The sequence below is a fragment of the Oreochromis niloticus genome, linkage group LG11, assembly GCF_001858045.2.
Source record: "Oreochromis niloticus isolate F11D_XX linkage group LG11, O_niloticus_UMD_NMBU, whole genome shotgun sequence".
Classification (NCBI taxonomy): Eukaryota; Metazoa; Chordata; class Actinopteri; order Cichliformes; family Cichlidae; genus Oreochromis; species Oreochromis niloticus.
The window spans coordinates 22,215,523-22,235,847 of record NC_031976.2 but is presented as its reverse complement, the minus strand read 5'-3'; the positions used below and the strand labels follow the sequence as shown (position 1 = coordinate 22,235,847).

The window sequence follows — 20,325 nt, the reverse complement described above, 5'->3', positions numbered from 1 at the left end:
TTCACAGTTTAAAAATAGCAAAGCTGGCAAACAAAAAGACTAAAAGAAATACTACTAAGAAGAAAAAAGGCAGAAGCAGAGCAGCAAAACAGTACAGAAGTAAAGAAATTCACACGAGGAAACAGACGGAGTAAAGAAGTTGTTGCATAAAACATTTATAAGAGTTAATAAGATGAAAAGATTAAAATGCATTGCTGATCTCACACATGAGGTGAAACTTACAAAGGAAATGAAAGTAAGGCCAATAATCTAGAAGTTTAGAGAGTGCAGAAAATAGAAAACAGGCCCGGGATGGTTTTCATACATGTAGAACATGAATACTGGCACTGAGTGTTAGAAGGAGGAGGGAAAAAATAAGAGAATGATGCAACTAAACGGTAAGCAGTGAAATCACACAAAGAAAATAAAAGAAGGGTTTGTTTGTTTGTTTTTCTATAGGATTGCCGATATAATTCCTGATGGTATCAATCCAGACTCATTTCAACTACACGTGTGATTTTCAGTTTACAATGTGTGTAGGTCATGTTGCCACAGAGGAAAAACCCAGAAACCCAGGGAGTGAGGAGAAGCAGAATAAATAAAGAACAGAAGAGATAGAGGAGAAAAAAGTCTGATTTATTCAGAGGTAAACATCAAACAAAGCAGAAAAGAGTGAAACAAAGCCAAGAAGAACTAACTGATACAAGAAAAGAAGTCATTTAACAGTAATGAAGGAGAAAAGAGGGACAAAATACAGGACAGTGACCCTCCGGTCATCGAAGCTCAAGCAAGGTAGCGAGGAGTGAAGCCAGAAAACAGAAACTACACTGTGTTAGGATTTATGAACAGAAAGGAAAGGACTCAAGAAACTGCAATCAAGGATTAAATGTAACGGCTGTATGAAAAGCTAAACATGTAGATTTAGAGGTAGATTGTTAGAAATAAAAATAAGTCCAGCTGATAAACATTATTTTTGTGTTTTTAGTTGCAATATCAGTGTCACAGCCAACTCTCTCTCTTGATGTTGAAACTCACAGACATTCCCACTCACACGCACTCACACACACTCAAAACAGTAGATAAATGCCAACAAAAATAAATCATTTAAAATTGTACAAAATGTGTTTTTGCACAGTTTGACCCCTGAAAAAAAAAATCCCAAATTATTAAACACAAGAATCTCACAGTATTTTTTTAACCACCTATCCATTCTTAAAATTAAAAAAAAGCATTAAAAGGTTTCAAGCGACAGTGTCTCCTACGTATTCTCCAGCAGAGCGGACGGTAAGGGGGTCCTACAGTATTTTAACCTTCAGTCTGTTTAGTCTCCCGAGGAGAGGTTGTGATGGAGACAGGAGGTGACACCTCGTGTGCCACATTTCCGAGGTTGTTCTTAAGGATTATTGTAATCTGCCCTGCAGTGTCCCAAAGTTCAACAGAGATGCCCGACGACCCCGCCCTTCACCGGGCCTCAGTAGGGGGTGAAGCGGTTGTATCCTCCTCTGTACAAACTGGCCTGTTGACAGTAGCAGGATGGAAGGTGCAAGTTAACCACAGCGATGTATCTCTCAAATTAAGCTTCGTTTACTCTGATAGCTGCTCACCATTGTACCGACCCCATATGTTGTTGGTCCGACTGAGTGGTGATAGGGCTCTGGAGCGTAAACCCGTCCATATCTGTTTAAAAAAAAAAAAAAAGCAGAAGCAGATACATCATAATATCACAACTCCAATTAAACTTTGTTTCTTATTAATTTATCTGCAAATGAATCTTTTTTCTTTATGATTAATGAAAGCCAACTGAACTCAGGCATGTATGTGAATATTTTACATTATATGAATATTCTGCCATGATTAATGTGAGCATCCAGCACTGTAATAAGGTATGTGATGGAAACCAATCAAAAGCACATTTGGTACTGAATAATATCTGAACTATTTTACAAAAACAGTACTTCGGGTGTTATTATGATATTGTTATCCTTGGAAGACCCACACATCCCTTTGAGGTTGTGTTTGGAAGGCCATCCGGCATAAAAATCTGCCAAAACAAACATGTGGATCTACCCAATGTGGCGACCCCTTGTGACTAAAGGAGCAGTTGAAAGCTTCTTCTTCTACTACTAGCAGTTTGTGTGTTATTGGTTAATTTAAAGCTGCTTAACAAGGCCCATAAATTCCTTGAGATAAAAACAAGAAAATAACCTCAGGTGGGATCTTTGAGCTACACAGGAACAAAAAAAGGAGGTTTTTTATTTTACATACTGTGTCCACTCACAGTAAATGTTACAAGATAAATTCCTGGCTGTTTGAGAAAATCCAGATCTTTACTTCCTGGCACAAGGAAGAATATTTTCAAAAGCTGTGTTTATCTTGATAAAAGTTACAAAAGCCAAGTTTTGAGTTCAAAGGGTGAGCTCTGTGTAGGTAGGAAGGCATTTTCATGGGAATAGCCGAAATGCTCCAAATAAGTTTTGTGTGTCTGCTCAGGTAAAAGCGCTATATACTATTAGGCACACCTGTTCAGCTGCTCAGTGGTACTGCTGAAGCTCAAACAAAGCATCAGAATGAGAAAGAACATTCATCTTTGTGTGCATTGTTTGTCTGTTTACCCATCACTGTAGGTCGCAGTGGCAGCAGATGCTGACTGAGCCACTCTGTATGCTGCAGGGTATCCGCCCTGCATGGGAAAGATGAAGCAACAATAAAGCAGCAGCAACTGATTGACTGATTAAAAAAGTAAAGATATGAGTAGAGTTCAGCTGCGTACATAGACTTCTGCTCCATACAGTCCATCCTGATACACAACCCTGAAAAAAAGAATAAAACATTATCAAAATGAAAGTAATTGGATATAAAGCCGACACCGGTGCTCAGAGTCTTACCCAGGGTAGGTGGGGACAGCGGCAGGTGTGGTTGCAGTGGAGCGAATTGTGTTGTAGACAGCTCGACCCCGACCACGCAGCGCTGAACCGCGGTAGGCCAGCGTAGGAGTCGCTACAGGGTACGGAAAACTGGCAACTAAAATAGAGGAGAGAAAAAAAAGCAGGAGGAGGAGTGAAATGCCAGCGCTGATCATCTCTTCAGAGCAATATGTCAGCATTAAAGAGGGAAACGTTTATTTACCTGTATAGAGCTCAGGCGCGTACATGGCCCCCATGACCGGGTTGATCTTCCAACCGGAAGCTGCAGAAACAAGGCCTCTATTAAACACAACCTCCAAAGATTAGTCAGGACCCAAATATTAATGAGGAGGTTCTTACTTGAGATTTCACCGTTCACGAGAGGCGTTTGGGGTTTCTTGGTAACTACTCGTGCAGTGGCATTATTAACCTGGGGATAAAATAAGAGGGATAATCACGGAACAGTTAAACCTAGAACACAAAAGCTGGGTGATTTCCACCCACATGATCAATAAATATCACTTAGGTATAATGTCCAAGGGAAGTTACAGGGTCATAAATACATTTATAGTGAGGTGGCCCACTGCTGTCACTCATTCAGGGAGACTCTGCCTTCACTGCACAAGGCTCCCATGTCCCTGAAATTGGTGGACTGAAGAAAAAGATCCCAGTCCCATTTCTTAAATTATATTTTATTAATGTTATTTATTATTTTTAAGGATTTTTTTCCTCTAATTATTCCTTAATTTTTCACTAGTTTAAGAGCCTTTTTGTAGATTCCCCTCCCCATGATATGTTGTATGGGGGAAATAAAAGAAAAGTACTTCAGTTTACCATGTATTATATTTTTGTGCTTGAACATATTTTTATATTTTATTGGGTATATTATATTGGGTAAAATGCACCTGATGTTATTCATAGTGTTAAAACAAAACTGCACGTTTGTTTTCTAGGTTTAAAAAAAGAAATGGAAAATCTCGCTTTACCTCGATCTTCCTCCCTTCCACGATTGTCCCGTTCAGCTTTTCTCTTGCTCTGTCAGCCTCGGTGGCATTCTCGAAAGTGACGAATCCAAAGCCCTGTGTGTTTGCAGGGTTATATGTTTACTGATGGATGATTCCCATGTTGGTTTAAAAGCACTGATCATATTTCTGAGCTGCTCACCTTTGACCCCCTCTCATTGAAGATAATCTCTACATCGAGGATCTTGCCAAATTGCTGAAAGTGTCAGAGCAATTTTTACAGAGTGGAAATTGTTGGGTTTAATATGAAAACATGGGCTCTGTGTATGTGTGAAGTTCAGAAACGAGGTGACTGTCATACCCCAAACATCTGGCGGAGGTCTGGGTCTCTAAAGCGAAAGGGGATGTTCGAGACATGGAGGCGTTTCGGTTGGGTCTTACCTGACCCCTCTTCCTCGCTACCGCTTCCTGCCCCGCCCCCCGATGACACGGACACACTGAGAGACTGGGGGTCAGAGGTCACGGGGACCAAAGAGTCCTCCTGACAGTGAGAAAGCACGAAACAGGACAAGGAGGCAGAGGAAGAGGAGGAGGCAAGCAAGTGGATAGAGGAAGAATGGACGGGAAGAACAAAAAAAGATGGAAAACAAAAGATGGAGAGGGTGTGAATGAGGTGGGACAGATGTGAAGAAAAATTGGGAGAGGGCATCAGTAGAAAAGCAAAGAAGGAAAAGAGAAAAAAAAACAAACAAACAACAAAGTCAATTCAACAAATTCAACATGTTCCAGAGAATTTCATGTTTAGGTAAAAACTCCAGTTGCGTAAGCATCACATGGCATTAAAGCTCAAAGATCACTTTCATGAGATCAAGTGAACCAAACCAAGTTCAACCAGCATTCAGCAACCAGTGAACCTTCTCAAGCAAATGTAAGGAGGCGTGGAAGGGGCTCCAGTTTAGTGAGGCGTCGTTGAATACATGCCTGTAGGAGATTAGGCCAGTGACGCTAACAATAAACGCCACGTCTGGTATTAAAACTGCTCATTCCAGCCGTCGTGAAGAGTGAGAAGTTGTTTTAAGCTGTTTTCAGACTCTAACTCAAAGTTTCCCACAGTGGCTCTAATAACTACTTGTTTTACCTTAGCATTAAATACATACCTGTGCTAGATTAACTTATATAAACTGCCCCATGCAGAAAAATTCAAGAACTAATGTGCCAAAACCAAAACATTCACTATCCCACAATGCACCACGATGCTAGTGTCTGTGCATGTATGTGCATATATATATGTGTGTGCAGGTGTGTTGGCCAACCAGCACTGTTCAACCGTTGCAACAAAAGTGGTTAAAAATATATAGATTTGAAAGAAAATCTGCAAAAAGGGCAACAAACTAAAACCAGTGAGCTTCAGCAGCAAGAAACAAAAGGAAGAGGAGGAGCAGGGAGCACAAAAATTAACATGAAAAAGAAAAATTACTGGGAGATGTGCTACTCTAATGGAAATAAGATTACACTCCCAAGCCCTGAGTATTAGCAGTCTAGTACCACGAGGCAGATAAGGAGTGAAAAAGGCCTCAGTGCAGCAGTGAAAGATCAAACTAAACCACAGTAAACAAGGCAAAGAAGGTGCACAGAAAGGGGACAGAGTTTAAAACTGAAGGGTCAGTCTGGGGTGGGGGGGTCACGGTGCTGCTTTTTTGCCAAAGGTTAAAGGTCGTTGGTCAGGGGGCATCATTAATAAGAAGGAGACAGACAGAGAGACGTACAGAAACACATTCATACAGACATATAAATGCACACAGGCTACTACTGGAGGACACTACACTGGCTCGATGTGGCTTCAGCTGTAGACAGCAGACCCACACACACACACACACACACACACACACACACACACACACACACACACACACGCACGTACAGGCCAGAGTGGAGGGGGGGTACAGGGGGACAGAGGGTTGAGTTGGGTGGTGGTGTCATTGTCACGATGCAGGATTGAGTTCTGGACCTGAGCGATATTTCAGACGGGGAAAGGGGGGGGATCATCCGGTCAGCCTCACCCCGCCCCCCTTTTTGACCCCCTCCCTCCGTGGCGACGTCTCAACTTTCCCCGAAAATCATCACGGACCCGAGTATGTCTGGGACTCTAGTGATAAAATATATAAACGGGGCCATAAAACACCATTTATGAGAGGAGGAAGGGAGAAGCAGGACACAGAGCCGACCTGCCACACAGATCAGACGGCTCTGCATGTGTCAGAGTAGATGTTTCCATGTCTGAGGGAGACTTCTGCACTGCAAAAACAAAACAGTCACACATATCTCTGACCACATAACTCATGTCTTCATGAATAAGAAGAAAAATCGGATAATCCGTTAAGAATATTTAAACCTGTTCCCAGGCGAAATCATATCTTCAAGTAACCACCTCTGCAAGGTCCCAAAAGGTTGATTCTGTTCATCTGGACGTAGCGTTTTCAGTGGGAGAAACGTTTCGTCACTCATCCAAGTAACTTCTTCAGTCTCAGCTGACTGCAGGTTTCCCCAACCTTATAAACAGTACATTTGCATAATGACTGAAACTAGCACCACTGAATGAACAATGGGCTGTGATGTCAGTTCCTTGATCATTAATAAGCAAATTGTCACAACCACTGATCAAGGATCATCAATGGCCATGAGTATCATTCACAGAGAGTTGGGGAATGGCTGCAATCAAAGCCTGATGAATCAAACCCTGATGCACTAAAAAAATAAAATATATTTTTTATATTTTGTCAGAATGTTCACTAAACACTCCAGTTTTTAGAAAATAGAATTTTAAGGGTATTATTTATTTCAGGCTTTACATGGTTAAGATACGTTTTTTCAAAATAAAATAAAAAATATGTTTTTTCAAATACAGACCTGGGAAGTGACAATAGGTCTCTGCAGGCATTGTGAGTCAAAATATTACATTATTTAAAAACAAAACAAAAAAAACTTTCTCTTGTGTGTGTTGCTGTTTTTTAATCAATTCAGTGAGAGTGACATGGTAAATTTTGCTTTTAAACTCTAAAGCCTGGTTCTGCTGGATGTCTCTTCCTGCTAAAAGGGTTTTTTCCCCTCTCATGCAGGGTATTTAGCTTACAGTATTAAGGCCCTTGAGGCAACTGTTACTGTGATTTTGTTATTGTAAATGAGCTTGAAATTGAATTCAAATTGTTAATTAGGAATAATGCAAGTAGTTTACAGCTTACTGGTGGTCATTATTCTGCAAGCAGGCTAACAAAAAAATCACTTTGATTTTAACCTGATGGCAACACAAGATGGAAAATCTAGAGAGCCCCTCAAGTTCCGAACTATGTAATTGTATAATATAGTTTATTACAATTTCCATAACATTCCAGCAGCATATCTTTTTCTTCTTTCCGCTCCTTCCTTTAGATGTCAGCACAGTGGATCATCAGCCTCCATCTCACCCTATCCCCAGCTTTCTCCTCTGACACACCAACCCTCTATCTTCTTTCACTACATCCATGAACCTCCTCTGCAGTCTTCCTTACAACAGCATAATAATAGATATAATACATCTAATCAAGACTGAGTTTTTCCTCAGGATGCCACAGTGAACTTCTTGATGCTCTTGCACACTGATAAAGGATTATATAGTGCACAGCCTGCAGCAGATGTTTCCTGCTGATGACACTAAAGTGTAGATATATGCAAGAGTAACAGGAATGTTTATGTTTGACGGCACTGACACTCTGATGTGAAAGTAAAACAAGATATTTATCTTGTGCTCACGAGAAAAACATCACCTAACGGGACTTGGGGTCTTTCCTCTAATCAGCATGTCCTTTAAAAACCCTGAGGATCAGTAGCCTGTGAATTGTAACAACAATTACTCAAAGTTTTATTAAGTTATTTCATTCAAAATCAAGAGGAAACATCAGGTAACTCATAAAGACTGAGGCCAGTGTGACCTGTTTGTGCATTATTGTGTTCTCTGTTATTGTAGGATCTTTATCTTACAATAGAAATAGAAATTAAAGACACTCCCACAGTGCACCAATGCTGAAGTGGTACAGACCACACATAGAAAGAGATCAACAGCAACCAGAGACCACAGGGTGTCAGTGAAATTCATCAGTGTGGTAACTGGCAGTCTGAGTAAAGGACGCTGCTGCCACACCACCGGCAAGATTACACTGAAACATTTGAAGTGGTAATAAACAAGAGCGTTATCTACGCAACCAGCCTGGAACAGCTGCAGAGCAATCACTTTAGATTCAATTGAGGCTAAAATTATAGTGCAGGTTTCTTCCCTTGATTTAATACAAATGTAATTTGATTAAAAAAAAAATATGTAAAGCAAATTTGATGGGAAACAGGTTGAAATAATCTTATCGCAGTAGCAGAATGAAGACACAAATTATGTATTAAAAATTCTCTTTAGTTTCAAAAATGATTTGTTGATACATTTTTAAAGATGTAATGATTGATTATCCTGTACCAGAAATGATTTCATCAGACAAATCACAAAAGCCTGACATGGACTTCATAAACATCCTTCAGATAGCTTAAACTGTAAACTGTAAGTATCAGCACAAAGTTCGAGCGGCGATCTTGAAAGGTGATCAGTTTTATTGACACTTAAATGAGACCTGGGGGAGGGAGAAAGGAAAAGTGGGCATTTATTTTCATCAATAAATCCCTTATCAGCTGTCTCGACATTTTGCTCCACAGAGGGTGACAGGCATTTCCATACAAGGACACCGCAGTGGACATGGGGCTCTAAATATAGAAGGAAACCCTATCTGGGCCTGCTGCTCTGCAGAACATGTGAAAGTGCTACCTGTCGACTTACTGACGATCATGTTTTATTGGCCTGGAACATCAACATTTGTCACAGACCGCTCTTACCGTGTTGCCAGATGTCAGAGAGTCGCCCCCATCGTGCTGAGGGCCCTGATAGACTCTGAGCTGGGGATGTTCCTGGTACTCTGAGCTCGGATGTGCAGAGCTAAAGTCGAGAGTTGGCAGTCTGCTGGCGGACGTTGGGGGACCTTGACCTGGTGGGGGGTAAGAGGGAGGCGGGGCATAGACCTGAGGCAGGGCAGGGTCTGCGCTGCCTGGGGCAGCCTCCTGAGTGGGGGCCCCCTGAGGAAAAGAGGAAAAGGGAGACGAATGAGCCACTCATGCCAGAATATGACAGCGTAGATGTAAACAAACGAAACACAAGATGTTGTTGTTGATCTTCTGTTTTTACAATACAACAAACAGCATAAACACGATGCAGTGACACTGTGATCTTTAATGAAGATGACAGATACACAAATACCACAATAAATGATTGTTCCACCCAATTTTACACATCAGTTTAACCGTCAGAAGGAATAAAATGCTGTGAAATCTCTTAAATAATCTGATAATGATAATCATAGCAAAAGATTTTTTTAATAGTAATAGTAAGACAAAATACAAAGCTAAATAAGCTTACCGGTAGGTTGTGGTGTTTAGAAGATGTTTTTTAAATAACTGTTTTTTGTGAGTTTGTTTTTTGTGTGTGGTAATAAAGAAATAGTAAATTATCCTTTAAAAATACATCTGATGACCAGTCCTAAACTCTACATTTGTTTTTGCTTATCCAAAGCAACATCCAACTAGAAATATAATTAAAAACATCTCTAATATTAAGACATTTCTCACAATTGTAATAACTGATTCATTCTTAATGCCAAACATGGAGTTCATTGTTAAATTTAACTCTTTCTGGTTTATACCATTACAAATGACACATTTGGCACTTGAAAACAATATTTATGTCCAAAATGTCCAAAATGTAAAATCAGTAAAATTATTGGAATCTGATCTGATTCAACAGCCACAGGTATGTTTTAAGTCTCAGAGACTTTAGAATCTTTAAAATCCATTCCAATTAAACAACAAGCAGAGCAAACAAAAAGCACAACTGTTTACTAAAAACTTTTTTTTAAGGGAAAAAAAGGGTAACAAATATTTGTCAGCAGCACATTTCTAAAAAAAAAAGTATAAGGACCGGTAATATGAAACAGACCTTCTAACCTGCTGCTTCATAAAATTACCTTTAATGAGAAAAACAAGATTAAACAGGACCTCCCCCAAACCAGGACTCACTTGAATGGAAACTCCTGCACAGTTTCCATTCAAGTGAGGTAAAAAGCAGAGAAATAAAAGCGGTCTTACCCCCTTACTGCATTCCTCGATCTCTGATGCATTGTCTAACAACTGCCGCATGTTTTAATGCCAGCTGACCACCCGCCCACCGCACCATAAGTTCTACCCATCCACCAATCACATCAAATGATTGCTAGAGGAAAAGTGACCGGGGGTGGGGGGTGGCTGTGGGGGCGGGAGGTGTTCCACACCAGCTGTGGACATCTGTAACTGTCAGTCACCTTGTTGCTCCCACAAAGAGCCCAGAGGTCCCCCCTAACCTATTCATGAACACAGAAAGCGCACGGAGCTTCCCCCCCAGGATTAAGTATTTATGAATGTGTGTGCTCTTGCAGAGGCTGCGTCACGCTAAATGTCGCCTCCGAGAATATCGGGCCTGACAGGCACGGTTTTATTACCTCAGAGACATTTTCATGAACATCTACTTCTCTTTGTGTTGTGTGGAGTGGCTCAGTTGCCTTTTAAGAAACGGAGGAATTTACAAGCACAATGATGACATCAATGTTTGGGTTGGATGCGAGTGAAGTGCTTCGCTGATCTTACTACATCATGTCCACACAACAGAAAAAACAACAAAGTGAACACGTTTACCCAGCCGTCAGACTACAGCATACTTATACTGCTTACACTTGAATTTCTGATGTTGAGCTTGCTTTATACTATAATCCTACCGCCGCCTCGTTTTGGACCCAGCCATGCTTCAGGAAGGCCGAGATGCATCAGTGATTCAGTAGTGTTAAAGATCCCACCACATCAACATGACAGTCTGCACTCCCTGACAACGCCTGGCAGGAGATATGAGTCCACGTGTCACACACCAGGAGACTAAGGAACACAGTCTATGCAGTCTCACCTCTTCACACTGACTGTCTACGTATATGTTGCATATATGCCGCCTTCTGTACTGTTATATATGTATTCTAACTTTCTGATTTATTGCTTTATATCTTGTGTTAGGACTTCCAGCTGAAGCATTTAACACAACTGTTCTTGTATAAACAGATGAAATATCTCTGACGGGCCTTCTCAGACTTTCAGGAGACAGGGAGTTCTTACTGGAGGGAAAATTTTCCAAGGACCTCATTGCAATAGTAACACTGAGTGGCAGATTCTTACTATTGGAACTGTTCGTACTCTAAACTTTTCAATCTTAATACTTCAGACACATGTGACATGATATGTTTCAATCACATGAAAGTTTGTGCTGATCATGAAGATAATGTAAAGAGCCCATATGTTCATTCTGATGGTGGGCAGTCCTCATTTAAAGATGTACAATAATGCTGCAGCACAATGTTCAGATGAAATTATTTTGTCTTGGCTTCCGGATACAACTTCACAAATCTAAGAATGTTTTTTTCTGGGAGATCAGAGGATACCCTGAGATGCCTTACAAGCAAAATGCCACACATGTGTCAGCCACCTTCAGGATTTAAAGGAGTCACGATTAAAAAAAAACCCTCTATCCGACACCAGCTCATAATGGCTGGCATAGCTCTGCTGGCTGTTGTACTCGAGAGGTGTGAAATATTCAGATTTGTTGACACAAGGTTTGAGATGAAGGAGAACCTGGTTGTATAAGCAAGCAAATGCCTGTCAGTCAGACTGTTGTTGGCTTGGAGGATTTCATTTGACCACTCTCTGTTGGTTTGGGGGAGGATTTTTAATAAAGTGTGCACTCTCAACATTAAAGCAGGCTTCACCCTGATAACTGCTGAACGAGGAAAAGTTGATGGAGATGATTCATCTGCAGCTCTTACTTGTTATTCAAGAGAAATATTAAAGTTTAAACCAGAGCTGAGAGATAGTGATTGAGGCACTGTCCAACTGTGAGGCCGTTCTTAACACTGGAGCTGGAACGTGTTTCCAAATATGTTGACACAACTTGCGCCTGCACTCTGTCCTACTTATCAGAAGAAACGACCGATCTAGCTGCTCCGACCCTCCTCCAAGATATAAAAGCCATGTTGAGCGAAGAAAATGCATCTGTTAGATATCACTGTCAACTCTCCTCCCACCTTATAGACTAACTAACTAACCAGCCACCGTGTCTGATTCAGCACCACAGTCTCAACACCAGACTCCTCACAGGCTTGTTTTTTATTATCACTGCCATTTGTTCCCCCTCTCTCGCTCGTCTCCTTCCTCAGCTGCTGGCTTGCGGTCAGAGGTCGACGGCTCGGAGCCAGGTGCTTGCTGGGACAGCTGCCACGGGATTTACACAAGACGAAGCTGACTGCAGATGTGGCCTTTTGGCGCTGGCCGAGTTACAAATGTTAGCAACACGTAGCTTATTAAAGTGTAACATAATATTCCTTTTTTTCATCTATCCATCTGCTCATTCTGCACATCCCGGTTCCACCTATTGAGAGACACGACATGCTTTTTGTTTATATTGCTGATAAAAAAAAGAAGAAAAGATTGCTGATAATGAGGAGAGAGGAGTTTTACAAGCTGCCAAATGTTGTGTTAAAACAGATGCTCCACATCAGTCATAAAGGAATTTCCCAAGCACTTGGAAATATGACACTTTTAAAAAGGGAACAATTGCTGGATTGAAGTGAAGGATTAGAGCATTTCGGTACACTGTATACTGTGTATATTGTTGTACTGACAATAAAGTTCTTGAATCTTGGATAATCTAGCTGGGGCTTCAGACTATTTACTTCAGTGCGAGTCAACTTCAAATAACAATTCTTTCTGCATCTGTTTTCCATAAACAGCTCTCTAAATCTTATGAAATAAGTCAAGGTTACCCCGGAGGAGCCTAATATTCAACATTTAAATGCACAACAGGCTGGTTTCACACCTATCTTAAGCACAGCTGACTGCAGGACACGAGACAGGTGACAGACCCTCTTCCTGTGATTATCTGCTCAGGAGAGGAGGGCTAAAAATACAGCTGGTGTGAAGCACAGAGACAAGGTAGAGAGATACTAAATGAGCTGTGGCATTAGTGGCATGTCAGAGACACTTGCTGGTGGACTAAAGATAACCACTAACGTGTCCTTACTAGTGAATAAATAAGACGTTTCACAACTAGCACACTTCACACAGATCCTGTTGCATATTAAGCAATGCATCACTAAACTGAATTAGATTAAACTGTGACTTAGGGCCTTTTGGCTTCTTCTGCTCACTGGAAAAATGTTTTAAGTTGAACAAAACACAGGGATTTTGTCTGGTAATAAGAATAAGATCTTTTTAGTTTAATCATTAGGCAAAATCATACAAAGGTGCTGATTTAAATGTCCAATTATTTGATTATATTTCTTAATTTGAGTATTTGGGTAAATAAAAGAATAAATATAACAACCAGAGCTCTGGATCTGCAAAATAACTGACATTAAGATTAAGAATTGTAATAATAAATATTATTTTGTTGCATAGTTATAGTTCCCCAGTAGATGCTTTCAGTGATGTTCCCTTGGGGGGGAAATTTTCAGTATTTATGTGATAATGTTTGACCACAGAGTAAATCGAGAGGTTTACCTGAACTATGCTGGGGTAGCATGTGGTTGCCTGTGGGTAGACGGGGAGTCCATAAGGCTGGAGGATCACAGTGGGTGAGGAGAGCATAGCCCAAAAACCACACACGAGGAGATGAGGAACGGAGGAAAATGGGAGGAAAAGGAAAAGGAGAGCAGGGGGAAAGGAAGGGTTGATCTACACACAGAAGAGCAGGCGATCCGGCTGGAAATTTAAAAAAAAAAAAAGGGAGAAAAAATCCCAAATGAAGGAAACAGAAACTCCAAGAAAGTGAGGGAGGTGGAAAAAAGACCACGCTTAAGACTTTTGCTTCACCTCGAAAATGAAGTCAAGCAAGAAAACACAAGGGAAACCCCAAAACACCCAGAAAAGATGGGATTTAGAGCAGTGAAAGAGAAAGCCAGTGAGCTTCTGTGTGTCCATCAGTTGATCATGCAGCCTGACAGACAGAAACACATGGTCAGGGTCCCATTTCAGAGTTATATAAATAGTCACCCATGTCCTTCTCTCAGAGTTTACCACCGTACTTCCCTCACTCTCACTTTGTAAGAGGAGATCTGTGACCACTCAGTCAGACCTCTGTGTAGAGTGAAAGAAGCAGGCCTTTTCCGCCTCTCTGTGCACATTGAAGCTGTGTGTTATACCATCTATGTAATGACACATGAGGCCTGTTCGTGATTCAAGCGCATAAACACACTTCATCTTAACTCCTTCCTTGTGTTCAGGTGGTGCTCTTCGCTTTGACCAACAGAGAGCGACAAACCCAGCGGGCCCGACTTCCGTTTGGACGGTGAGAGGCATCATGGGATATGTAGTGTGCTCGCAGGCCCTATAAATGATTATGAACTTCCTTTAACTTCCTCTTTACTGCGCGAGCCTGAGCGAGACAGGTACGGTTACCATCCTCATCCTTACCAGCAATACAAACTTAGTGTATTTGGACCTCCACGTTTAAAAACAGTCAGAGGACATGAAATTAAACCTATGCCTGTGCCGATTGATGGCCTGCATGTATTTTTTTAACGCGTTTTTAAACGAAAAGCGCTTCAGCTAAGCTAATGCTAGCTGTTAACATTAAACAACGTGGTGCGGTGTAGCTGCGGCCTAGTCTTACAGATGCTAAAATACCCGGTCTGTTAAACATTTATACTCGGTTTATTGTGGTTTCAGAAACATTTAATGAAGCATATCTCGATGTATCTGTCTTGCTATTCAATTCAGTCCTTACACATTACCTGTGTCTTCATAAACCATACGATCGTGTGGCAAATCTGACCGATAGAGTTGAAGCAGGGAAGTAATAGGGACAGTTGTAGGTCCCTTTAGCCTGGTAAAAGGTTAATGTTTTTTTTTTTTTTAATTATTCAGTAAACTCTTTGAAAAACTGAACTAGACTGACAGATGGAGAGCCTATTTGGCTTAATTGAACTGACTCTACTTTTTGAGGTTGACTTGATTGTCTTAGTTGTAAATTGTAACTTGAGTTGTTGCTGCACATGCTTTTATCTGGAACATGCATAATCAGTTTGCCTTTAAAATGTCTTCTGTGCACAAGAGTCAAATAACATGTCGACCTTGAATAACCCATTAAAAGTGTAATATGGTATAAATCTTATAGGTAGCGTCCCCCTCATTGTAATTTCTTGGTTTTGCAGGCACTTATAAGCCATCATGCCCGTTGCCAGAAGCTGGGTTTGTCGTAAGACATATGTCACCCCCCGCCGCCCCTTCGAGAAGTCCCGTCTCGACCAGGAGTTGAAGCTCATTGGTATGTTTTCATCTTCATAACTTTCATATCTCTCTCTCTCTCCCCCCCCTCTCTCTATATATATGTAGAAATAATTCAAGGCATTCCCTTTAATGAGCTAGACTTAACTGATTACGGTGTTTCATCTCCCTTTAAGGCGAGTATGGGCTGAGGAACAAGCGTGAGGTGTGGAGGGTCAAGTTCACCCTTGCCAAGATCCGCAAGGCTGCCAGAGAGCTGCTCACTCTGGATGAGAAGGACCCAAAGCGTCTGTTTGAAGGTGGGTAGGATGAGTTATAGCTGGTTTGTGTTGGCCGATGATTTAAATATATAAAGTGTCAGACTTCACCATGGTGTCACGAATTCCTCGTCAATGAGGCCAATATTCCTGCTCTGCATAAATTTTTGAACATGTCTCTGTGGTTGTATGTTTAAATGACATTTTGTGTATATGTGTGGTTTTCCAGGTAACGCTTTGCTCAGGCGTCTGGTGAGAATCGGTGTGCTCGATGAGGGTAAGATGAAGCTCGATTATATCCTGGGCCTGAAGGTCGAGGACTTCTTGGAGAGGAGGCTGCAGACACAGGTCTTCAAGCTTGGACTTGCCAAGAGCATCCACCATGCTCGTGTCCTTATCCGCCAGAGGCACATTCGGTAAGTTTAAAGCAACACATAACAGGCTCAGTGGGTTGTTTTTTTTTTGATGGACTCATGAGAACCTGTCGATGCTTCCTCTTCCATCAGAGGACCACCAACCTGTAACACACCCTGTTGACAACAGTTAAGATTTTCATCAAGGTCAATTCGGTATCAAAACCGTATACCTTGTCAGTAGACATTGCCCAGAGCCAATCCTGCCGCCGAGGGCGCAGACAGTGCCACAGTGTTGTGGCCGCCAGGTAAGGTATGGGGGATTGCACCTCGGGCAATTGTAGTATTCACTACAGCATTGGATATGAAGTACTCAGGCTGATGATTTAAGTCATAAGTTCAGATTTCCTGTGGTGTCAAGAATTCCTCGTCAATGAAGCCTGCAGTAAATTATACATGTAAAATATTAAAGATTCACACCTTTTCCACCCAGAAAACTTGTGCTTTTTCAGCTTTTAAACTCCAAAGACAATTCTTAAGTGCAACTGAAAGATGCATCAACATTTTCTAAAGTCCTCCCGTCTTTATTGTCTGTCTTGGCAGTGTGCGCAAGCAGGTGGTGAACATCCCCTCTTTTGTGGTTCGCCTGGACAGCCAGAAGCACATTGACTTCTCCCTGAGGTCTCCGTATGGCGGTGGACGCCCAGGCCGCGTCAAGAGAAAGAACGCCAAGAAGGGCCAGGGTGGAGCTGGAGGAGCTGACGATGAGGAGGAGGATTAAGAAGGATGTTGTTCAGGAGTGTTTCTTGATACTTCCTGTTGTGACAATTCTCAATAAAATGTTTGGTTTATCCAAAAAAAAGTAGTTGACTCTATGCAGTTTTATTAAAATGTAAACTTAAGTTTAAGAGCTTTACTCAAACGGTAGCAAAGTGGTGTACACAAAGAGTCAAATAAGGACATTAAATAGAAGAATACGTAATATTACAGGATACAGCTGACATATGCTGCATCATGATGATAAAATTTATTCATATAGCACATTTCAGAAACAATCTAGTGTTTTTGCATCATCCAGAGAAGAAAATCCCTGAAAGTTATATCTGCTAATGTGGACCTGTAGACTGGCTAGCTGAGCCTCAGCTGAAGATCTCATGGTTACTAACAGGGGTATACTTCTATGCAAGTGTGAAAAGTCAGTGACAAAAAAAATCTTAAAATAAATTATAGATTAAATAGGTGGCCAATTAGGAGAGGCTTAAATAGGAATAATACATTTATGGGGATTAGTAGAAAGTGTGGCTGCTGCATTTTAGACCAGCTGTAACTTGTATGTTTCTCAAAGATAGTGTATGAGATGCAACAGTATGTACTGACTCTAGATTTCTTCCAGATAATTTTGAGCTAATTTTACTAAGGCTACGTTCACACTGCAGGTCTTAATGCTCAATTCCGATTTTTTGATCAAATCCGATTTTTTTGTCTGCTTGTTCACACTACACATAAAATGCGACATCAAACGCTCTACAGTGTGAACGCTCAAAGCGGCCCGCATGCGCAAAAGAAGATGTGTCACACAACTCGCTCTGTTTAGACCCAGAGCAAACAATATTGTTTGACTGATTGGCCTTAATATAAAGACTTCGGACCTTATGTTTCCAAATTTTTGCTTTAAGTTATTTTGTTATTTACATAATAATGCAAATAACCTAATAATGATCCTTTTTGCTGTTTTAGAGGAGCGGTGCTTCAAAGGATAGTTGCAGATTTCTGTCAGAATCTGCAGAAAATACAGTAAAAATAAAATGTTCACATTTCTCCAATGTGGTCTTCCCAACAGTTTCACCGGATGGCAAGAAACCGTTCGCGATGTCCTATCGGGCGCTTCTCCGGCGCTGATAATTGGCGTCTGTCTTGTGTCAGTGACGTAAAAGACGGATTTAATGCGACTTGACCGTTCACACAGCAGTCGCTTTCTAAAACATCGGATACGTATCGGATTCAGTACCACATACGAAAGTGACCCAGATCGGATTTGAAAATATCGGATTTGTGCCGTTCACACTGTCATACCAAGATCGGATACGGGTCGCATAGGGGCGAAAAAATCGGATTTGATGCGCTTTCGCCTGCAGTGTGAACGTAGCCTAAGTCTCCTTAACTGTGTGAAACAAAACTTGACACCTGAACTGACATGCTTATTTATACTGAGGTTTTTAAAATACACAGCGTTATAGACATAGTTCAGGTATGTAGCTGTGAGTGTGCTAGATGCCAGATTAAGCTGACAACTGTTATGTTACTCTTATTCATATTTTGCCAAATAGAAACACAGGAAGTTTAGTTTAATATTGTTTATGAGGTTAAAGAGCTGTGAAGCTGCGTGTCATCTCTATAGTATTGAAAACTCAAACTATGCCTGTGGATGACAAGCTCAAGGTCATAGTTCTTATAGTTTTGTAATCTCAAGATAAGACTTTAATGATCCTACAATGGGGAAATTTGTGTGTTACCTCAGCTCAGGTACAGATGGCAGAAGAAAAGGACAAAAAATACAAAATAAGTAAGATTAAACACTTTAAACAACAGTAGCATACACAGTATGTGATTATGGATAGAGCGTTGTGGAAATATGCAAGACACAAATTTAACTATTCTACCACTACTATTACAGTGTAAGTAATAGATATCTATAAGTATAAACATGTACACAGACACATGTACACAATAAATATACATATGGATGATACACATGCATGAAGTGTGACTGTGGATGTCAACAATGTCCTGTGACTCATGACATCGTGATTGAGGAGTTGTTGTTGGGATGAATGATCTGTGAAAGCGCTCCTTCCTGCAGCAAGGGTGTTTCAGTCTCCCACTAAAGGAGCTGCTCAGCACACTCACAGACTCATGCAGAGGGTGATGTGGGTTGTTCATGATGGATGTCAGCTTTACTAACATCCTCCTCTCGCCGCCTCCACAGACTCCAGAGCACATCCCAGCACAGAGCTAGACCTCTGCACCAGTTTGTCAATCCTGCTCCCGTCCCTGTCCGTGCATCCGCCCCCTCAGCAGGCCACTGCATAGAAAAAGGCAGATGCTACCAGAGTATCATAGAATTTTCTTAACAGAGTCCTGCACACTCCGAAGGACCTCAGTCTCCTCAGCAGGTGGGGTCGCCTCTGGCCCTTCTTATACAGGACGTCTGTATTTGTAATAAATTAGTTTTTATTTTCTCTAGACTTTTCGCGTTTAATTGAGTTTAGTTTCAGTTAGTTTTTAGAGTGAGTTTTTTCATTTCAGTTTAGCTTTTTTTTTGGGGGGGAGGATGTTTCATTTTAGTTCAGTTTCTATTTGTTTTAGTTTTTATTAATTATTATGTCATGAAGGGAATATGTCAGGGGCCAGATTTAAGAAAAGCAGTACAGGTAATACAGTAAAAACACAACTTTTTTTTAAAGCAGTTGACTCAGTCTTGTAAACTTCCAAAGTCTCAATAAGGCATCTATCAAAGCCTTATATAGCAAGTTTTAAATATATATTCAGTCTATCCTTCAAGATCAGGAGCTTGCGGGTCCTGTGCAGAACCTTAGCTGTTCCTAGGACTGCAGTCTTCTGGACAGAGATCTCAGGTGTTATTCCTGGGATCCATCATCATTGCAATCTAAAAATAAAAGGAGAAATTTTAACGCCATCACCCTCAGGTGCTCAGAAATAACCTGATATTTTATGTCAGTTTTTGTTTGGATGGATCTGCGTCTTACCTGAGCCCTGTAGCCCACCAGATCTTCACAGCCATGTTGTAAATGGGTGTGTTGAACAACACCTGTCAAAGAAATAAGTTACTCAATGTTACTTCAGTTGATTCTCATCAAATTCTTTCAACTGTTGAAATGCTGTAAAAACATAATAATAATAATGATGATAATAATAATAATAATAAAGTCATTAATTACTAGGGTACCTACTGACATATTTTCTTAGTTACTGATGTTTAGAGAGGCCACACTCGTTATGGTTCACAGGGGTTCAGGAGTGAGTGATGAAAGTGATGCTACATTTGAGTCTGTCTCTGGACTTGTTGTTTGCTGTTCTATGAGTTCAGCAGGTGGAGGTGAAACCACAGCTGGGAGCAATTCTCTGGTGGGTCGGAGGATCATACATCATACTTCAGGTTCATTATTATAGTTACATTCTTCATGGTCTGAACCTCAGACATGAACTGGTCAGAAGAACTGAGTCAGTTCTGCAACAGAAAGAGAACTAAGACAGCCTCACCATCACCTCTATCTGACAACACACTGTTAATGATTTGTCTTCTCAGTGTTTTCATAATATTTTCAGTCACTAAATACAATGAAAAGCAGAAAATTCCAAGTTGAATATTCAATACTAAAGTTCCAGATTATGAGAAGTGACCCCAAACAGCATATTTATTTTCTTCTGTCCATCA

At 40.9% G+C, this 20,325-nt stretch overlaps 2 protein-coding genes across 2 annotated transcripts; one reads left to right on the top strand and one right to left on the bottom strand.

Moving 5' to 3' along the window:
* Positions 1-594: 594 nt before the first annotated feature.
* On the bottom strand, positions 595-13,969 carry rbfox1l (RNA binding fox-1 homolog 1, like). Its single transcript, XM_005455356.4, has 12 exons — positions 13,535-13,969; positions 8,750-8,986; positions 4,206-4,385; positions 4,047-4,100; positions 3,869-3,961; positions 3,243-3,312; positions 3,106-3,165; positions 2,865-3,000; positions 2,750-2,789; positions 2,592-2,659; positions 1,584-1,656; positions 595-1,495 (listed from the first exon to the last, which is right to left on the bottom strand). The coding sequence occupies exons 1-12, from the start codon at positions 13,619-13,621 to the stop codon at positions 1,451-1,453; spliced, it is 1,143 nt and encodes a 380-aa protein (XP_005455413.1). The 5' UTR covers positions 13,622-13,969; the 3' UTR covers positions 595-1,450.
* A 311-nt stretch (positions 13,970-14,280) lies between these two features.
* On the top strand, positions 14,281-16,731 carry rps9 (ribosomal protein S9). The gene is made up of 5 exons (XM_003450681.4): positions 14,281-14,421; positions 15,187-15,299; positions 15,436-15,558; positions 15,746-15,932; positions 16,473-16,731. The coding sequence occupies exons 2-5, from the start codon at positions 15,203-15,205 to the stop codon at positions 16,648-16,650; spliced, it is 585 nt and encodes a 194-aa protein (XP_003450729.1). The 5' UTR covers positions 14,281-14,421; positions 15,187-15,202; the 3' UTR covers positions 16,651-16,731.
* Positions 16,732-20,325: the final 3,594 nt, after the last annotated feature.